General features: G+C 39.3%; 1 protein-coding gene across 1 annotated transcript in view; it reads left to right on the top strand.

Moving 5' to 3' along the window:
* MTTP (microsomal triglyceride transfer protein) overlaps positions 1-7408 on the top strand; it is a 60506-nt gene that overhangs the window by 51063 nt on the left and 2035 nt on the right. Inside the window, exons 15-16 of the mRNA XM_023734704.1 lie at positions 3815-3939; positions 7052-7222. Coding sequence (XP_023590472.1) covers positions 3815-3939; positions 7052-7222 — 296 coding nt within the window. The remainder of the gene's footprint in view (positions 1-3814; positions 3940-7051; positions 7223-7408) is intronic.

Raw genomic sequence — 7408 nt, forward strand, 5'->3', positions numbered from 1 at the left:
TATTCTGTCACTCTCTGTCTCTTTATGGGTGCATTTAGGCCATTTACATTCAGTGTAATTATCGATAGCTGTGAGTTTATTGCTGTCATTTTGTAGTGCTGTTTTTTTATGGTGCTGATATTTTCTTTGTTCCTTTTAGTCTTCTGTGCTGAATTCCTTTTGTTTGTGGATTTTTTTTTTCTTTTCTTTTTGTAGATTTTGTTTTTACTGAGACTTTATGTTTTTCTTCTTTATTTTGGTGAGTAGGTTTGTTAACTTTCTTTGTGGTTACCTTGAAATTTAGTGAGATGCATTCTTGATTAAAGAATCTTCTAAAAAAGGCATAAGAGTGCTGAGAAAGTGATCCAGATTTTAAGACACAGGGATAATAACAGGTCAACAGCACTTGTATATAAGAAGGTACCTATCAGCAATGCCTAATGATCTGAATCTAAGTGTAGAATTATATGCAAATGTATGTAGTAATCTAGAGCAAGATCAGCAAATGTTTTCTGAAAAGGGCCAGAAAGTAAATATTTTAGGCTTTGTGGGCCATATGGTCTCTGTTACACCTATTCAATTCTGCTGTTGAATGCAGCCATCAGCAATCTATTAACAAATGAGTGTGGCTGTGTATCAATAAAATTTTATTTACTAAAACAGCCAGTAGACCAGATTTTCCTGTAGGCCATAGTTTGCTAACCTCTCATCTAGATTATCTCAAAGGGCTTTTCTATTCATTAAACTAGAGCACCCAAGGCATATTCTAAGAGAAAGATTATTCCCTAGCTATTAAACATAACCCAGTGTCTGAGTGTGTCAGTTTGGAATATTTGACAGATCTGGGGTTATTATACAAATAATCTGTTTGAGGCTCCTTGGCTCTGCCGAGCACTCCAATAATGCCATCCCAGCTTCAGAGGCACATACCACTCTAGGTCAAGTGCTGACATTGAAGGAAATTTTGGCAGTGGGTGGCCTGTCACTCACAGACGCCAGGGCAGATGGAATTACTCTGTGCTCATGCTCTCTCTCCGGCTAATTGGATTTACTCTTCAGAGAACGATGTCTGATAAAGTCAGCTTAATAAGGGGACCCTCTTTAGCCAGAAAAGAACATATTCTCCTGAGTGGAAGCAATGGGATGATTTGTCAAAATGTCAGTGTTTGAGTTGTAAGAAGTGCCTTTGGAACCAAAGGTAAAAGATCAAAGGGATCACATTAGATACAAACACAAAGTTCCAATATCTTGTTCCTCTAGTTCGTAGGCAAGAATTTGAATAAATATGCACTCTGGGTCAAACGAGGACATAAACCTTTCCTCTATGTTTTTTGCATTATTTCTAAGAACAGACTCCCTTGCACATCAGGAAACAAAAGAGAGGTGTGATTTCACGAGAGCTGTGTACAGTAGTAGAAAAATATCCACCCTGGAGGCAGTCTGGATTTTCATTCTGGCTCCATGCATAGCTTCTGAGACTTACTTGCTTTCAATTTGAAGATATGATGCATACCATGAAAGACTGATATGCAAATTAAATGAGACACCAAATGTAAAGTTTTTGGCACACAGTTGTACTCCAAAACTGTTAGTTGCACTTATTTTATACCCCTCAAAAATCAGAACCATAGCACTATGTGGTTCAATTTTTTTAAGAAAGAAAACTGTGGTTTGTCCTTCTATGGAGGGGGGGAGGTCAGTGGAAAATTCCTCTATTACTGCATAGAAGAGCTTTTCCACAGCCCCTTTGCATGAGAGAAATGGAGTCTTTCCAGAATTCCCAAGCACTTCTCAAAACCCACACTGCATTGGAAATTCTCTCTCTCCACAAAAGGCACTTTATCTAGTAGCCATGAAATCTTCTTTTCCATGACACTTGGTGTGTTTTGACTTCCATCTAATGTATGGTCATGGGAAGGCCAAGTTCCCCATCACAGGCTTCTGCTGGATGGGCTAAGAAGTCTATGATTCTCAAACTTGGGAAGAAAGGAGCAGATCCAAAGAATGACATATTCCAAGCCAGGGCACACAATGGGGCTTCTTTGGGAACAATCACAATTACAACACAAATGCAGAGCTCTTATAGCTTGGTCTGTAGTTCATAGGCATAAGTTAAAATTTGGACATGATTACTGCAGTTTTCTCGGGATCACTTGTGTTCCTTCACATTATTACTAATGATGTATGAGACAACCCTTACATCCTAACTCCACCACATTTTGTTCTAGATTGAAGGGTCCTTGGGCTCTGGTGGCGCAGTGGTTAAGACCTTGGCTGCTAACCAGAAGGTCAACAGTTCAAATCCACCAGCGTGCTCCTTGAAAACCCTATGGGGCAGTTCTACTCTGTTCTATAGGTCACAATGAGTCGGAATAGACTGCATGGCAACGAGTTTGGTGTTAGGTTTTTTGGTCTATCTCCTAGAGTGTTCTTATCATTGCACAGAGATTCTCATGCCTTCATCCAAGTGTGTCTTTCAGACTGAAATTAAGCTCATGCCACAATCACACTTTTTTTTGCACCCAAGGCCAAATTACCCAATAAGCAAGGTATGTGCAGGCCCAATTGTGCCTTCTCACCAATCTGCCGTGCACGATTTCACCTGCCCCCCACCCCGTCAAAGATGTGGTGAAACCCATGTGAAATTACTCACCACAGATGAACAAGGAAATACAATTAAACCCGTGCAACTTGCTCAGTACAAGCCGGTGCATACCGTGATTACTGGTTAATCCACCCCCTGATTACACCTGATAGGAAACAAAGTCCTTTAACTGAAATTTACTGCCTCAGTTTTTAGAAAGTGGAGAGAATTCAGGGCGATCAACACTATCCTTTCTAGAAAGTGAAATCATGGCATTTATAGCTGGGGAGAGCGTGACTTGTTTAGTCTGAGCAGGGCAGTTACATAAAGAAGTTAGTCATGCTGCCAGTTGCCATGAATTTAAGGTCTTCGGAAGAATATTAAAATTAAGGATACTGAGCCTTCCTCCCAGAACCATTATCACTTCCAACACTGTCCCCAGGCGATCTGATTCCAATCCAGTGAAAACATTTGCAGCCAACATCACCCTGGCCGATGTATACTGAAAATGCAAGATTTAAGGACTAAATAAATGCTGGCAAAGACAGTGGGTTTTAGACAACCACAAAATTGCTCACAATAGACTATGTTGGTAAATGATTACTGTCCCTCTGAAAAATGCTGAGTTCACATTGGACTTGACTGATAATTTGATATGATTTCAAATGTCAAACAGCAAGGTGTTAAGGCTTAATTAAATTACCTTACTTAACTTTCCTAGTATGAACTAAACAATTCCTGGAACTTTTATATTATGCCAGTAGTTTTTATCCTGCCTTTTATTTTAGGATGCAGTTGTCTATATTTAATACAGCACCTAACTAGAGAAGTGCTGAAAGGGAGCTTGTTAAAACAGACTGCTGGGCCCACGCTCAGAGTTTCTGACTTGGTGGGTCTGGGTGAGAAGAGGCAAGTATTTGCATATATGACAAATGCCCAGTTTGGGGATCACACTTTGAGAATCATTGCCCCTTCCAAAATCAGGCAATGATTGAGGGAAAACTCCCTTTTCAATTGGTACTTCACTTCTCTACAGTTTCAATTGACTAAATAATATAGTCTGCTTCCAGTAATCAAGACTGTTGTTAGCTGCCATCCAGGTTAGGACAGGGTCTTTCCAAGGCTAGACAAAGACTCTAACATCAGAACAACTCAAATGATAGTATTAACAGCAGGAGGTTGAATGTGCCTTTTGAAAGGGGGTTGGCTGCTGCTAATTATTATTATTATTATTATTATTTTTGCTTCTAGGAGATTCAGTTGCAATCTGGACTAAAGGCCAACATGGAAGTTCAGGGTGGTCTAGCTATTGATATTTCAGGTTCAATGGAGTTTAGTCTGTGGTACCGTGAGTCCAAAACCCGTGTGAAAAACCGGTAAGCATTATATGTATAATACTCTATGCAAACAGCTGCAGAGATATATATTGGGATTTTTTGTTTTTAAATGTTTCTTTCTTTTTTTTTTCTTTTTATTGTGTTTTAGGTGAAAGTTTATAGCTCAAGTTGATTTCTCGTTCAAAAATTTATACACATACTGTTTTGTGACATTAGCTGCAATCCCCGCAATGTAACAGCACACTCCCCCTTTCCACTTGGGTTCCCTGTGTCTGTTCGACCAGTTCCTGACGCTTCCTGCCTTCTCATCCTGCTTTTGGACAGGAACCACCCATTTGGTCTCGCATATCTGATTGAACTAAGAAGCACATTCCTCGCGTGTGTTGGTTTTTGTTTTATAGTCCTGTCTAATCTTTGTCTGAAGAGTGAGCTTTGGAAATGGTTTCAGTTCTGGGTTAACAGTGCGTCCTAAATTGAGAATTTTTAACCTTCTGACTTTTCAAAATCTATGCTTTTTATTTGTAATCATTAAATCATAGGGTTGAAAGCGAACATGAGAAGTCATTTTGTCGATAGCTTCTTATGGGCAGGTCAGTATCTAGTAGAGTTCAAACAGCCAAGAATCTTCTTGCTGTTAAATACATCCACAGACTGCACACTCCACAAGTGAGGGGTTCTTCTCCTCTTGATATTATACTTTAGTAGCTGACAGTGCAGTCAAGGAGTTTTATATTGAAACCAACTTTTTACTTATCCCTATTGTTAGGGTTTAAAACCTTCCCTCTTTTGCTGTCTTCAGTGGAAAAAAAAAGAAAAGATAATCACTTCTGTGCAGAAGCTTAGTCTTAAATATGAGAAGTCCTTAAGTTTTTATCAGCATTTCTTTTTCCAAACAAACTGTTCTCAGGTCCTTTCATTTTTTCTAATCTAACCTGTGGAAAGCAAAAGAAAGTATTTTATTCTGAACATAAAACAATGTCTCTGAACCAGTGCAATAATCGGAATAATTTTCTCCTGTTTGTTATAGAATTAAAGAAAAGGAAATGGAAACACAATTCACTTTTATCTTTTTGGATATTTAAAAATATAGTGGGACCAAAGTGAGATAAGTGATAAAACTAAAACTTGGGTTCATTTTAAACTATGAATACAAGAATTGAAAACAATCAAAAGGTGGCACCTTTAATATGAAGGGTGACACATAGCGTTACTGGAAAGAATCATAGAGAAGAAATAGAACTAATCACCAGAGGGTCCAGCAGTATAATTTAGAGTGTGCCATGGAATCAGTCATCTTTCTCTTCTTTTTGAAGCATTTTCTAGACAGAAGTTTCCCACAAGTTAAACTGAATTGAATTCTTTGCAGGGAGAATTAAAAACAGCAATAACAAAAATCTGGATTTTTGAAAAGGACACAGTATCTTTTTTTTTTAAATTGTACTGTAGATGAAGGTTTACAGGACAAACAAGCTTCTCATTAAACAGTTAGTACACATATTGTTTTATGACATTGGTTAATAACCCCATGACATGTCAACACTCTCCCTTCTCAACCTTGGGTTCCCTATTACCAGCTTTCCTGTCCCCTCCTGTCTTCTAGTCCTTGTCCCTGGGCTGGTATGCCCTTTTAGTCTCATTTTGTTTTATGGGCCTGTCTAATCTTTGGCTAAAAGGTGAATCTCAGGAGTGATTTCATTACTGAGCTGAAAGGAAGTCTGGGGGCCATACTCTCAGGGTTTTTCCAGTCTCTGTCAGGCCAGTAAGTCTGGTCTTTTTTTGAGTTAGAATTTTGTTCTACATTTTTCTCCAGCGCTGTCCAGGATCCTTTATTGTGATCCCTGTCAGAGCAGTCATTGGTGGTAGCTGGGCACCATCAACTTGTACTGGACTCAGTCTCGGGGAGGCTGTGGTAGTTGTGGTCTATTAAGGACACAATATGTTTAAAAATCTGTCAGTAGCCACATTTTAACCAGTCTATCTTCTATTTTTCATATATTCATTCATTCATTTAAAAAGTATGTCTTAAGCCTTTGCTGAGTATAAGACATTATGAGGAAATATAAGGATTCAGGGATTGAAAAGACACCACCTCTGACCTCTGACCTACTTGTACACCAAGAAGGAGTTTTAAATTGCAAAGCAAAAATTAACACTCTATCACAAAAGCATGGGCACAGGACTCTGGTATAATTGTGGGGGTAATTTCCCACGGTTTTATTTAAAGTTTATAATTAAATTAAGGAGCCCTGTGGCACAGTGGTTAAGTGCTCAGCTGTTAACCAAAAGGTTGGCGGTTCAAACCCACCAGCCGCTTCGTGGGAGAAAGCTGTGGCAGTCTGCTTCCATAAAGATTTACAGCCTTGGAAACCCTATGGGACAGTTCTACTCTGTCCTATAGAGTTGCTATGAGTTGGAGTTGACTCTGGCAGTGGGTTTGGTGGGTATAATTAGAGTGGTCCTGGAGGTAGGTCTTCTACTGGGATTGTTTACCCTCTTCATTATCACTGAGGCTGTATTTCCTAGCCAATCCAATCTGACTATCTTATTCCTTCTCTAGACTATCACTGGAGTATCCACCATATCTGTCCTTCCTGGGGAGCTACTGTTCATGCCCACTGTAGGAACTGTTCTTTGTAACACAATATTTTTCAATTATTTTGGAAGCCACAGATTTATGTCTCTAGAGACCCTTTGGGGAAAGTAGTGATTATGGAATTGAAATAGCTACATACGACTGCCAACAGAGAAATATTTACCAAGAAAATTGTTATAAACATAAGCTGTCTTCTTGGTGAGTTTAGACTTCCTATTAAGATGACTTTGATCTCCAGAGAGGACTGGGTTCTAGGTGTGTCTTTATCTAGATTCTTGGTATCTCCTTATCAAAAATAGTACCTGAGAAACACTTTGTTCCTACATCTAGAGTTCAAGGCTGGGGAAGGGGTCAGGGATGAACAAAGTCTTGCTGCCCGGTCCCAGGGACTAACTAGGCCTTGGGGACCACCAGAATTCTAAGCATGTTTAGGTCACCTATCAGTTGTTTCCTTCTAGTCATTAGCATCATGAGTTCAGATCCTGTGAAAGTATAGCTGTTAGTCCAGCCCAATTAAAATATGATGTTAACAGGGGTTTTTTCCACCCAAATCTTTAGGGTGGCCATGGTAGTAATTGGTGACATCACAGTGGACTCCTCTTTTGTGAAAGCCGGCCTGGATATCAGTACAGAAACGGAAGCAGGGCTGGAGTTCATCTCCACCGTGCAGTTTTCTCAGTATCCATTCTTAGTATGCATGCAAATGGACAAGGATGGAGCTCCGTTCAGGTAAGAAGTTCTCATGGAATGTTCCAGGGCGATCCCTCATTTACCAGGAACTTGCACTCAGTTATGAGCATTCAACTTCAGTATAAAAGAAAATGATAGTAATCCAGTGAAATATAAATTTTCTTTAAGTAAGCAAAAGCATAATTGATAAGGCTAAGGAAAGTCTATTTCTATGATACAAAGAAA

The sequence above is a fragment of the Trichechus manatus genome, unplaced genomic scaffold, assembly GCF_000243295.1.
Source record: "Trichechus manatus latirostris isolate Lorelei unplaced genomic scaffold, TriManLat1.0 scaffold00071, whole genome shotgun sequence".
NCBI classification, from domain to species: domain Eukaryota; kingdom Metazoa; phylum Chordata; class Mammalia; order Sirenia; family Trichechidae; genus Trichechus; species Trichechus manatus.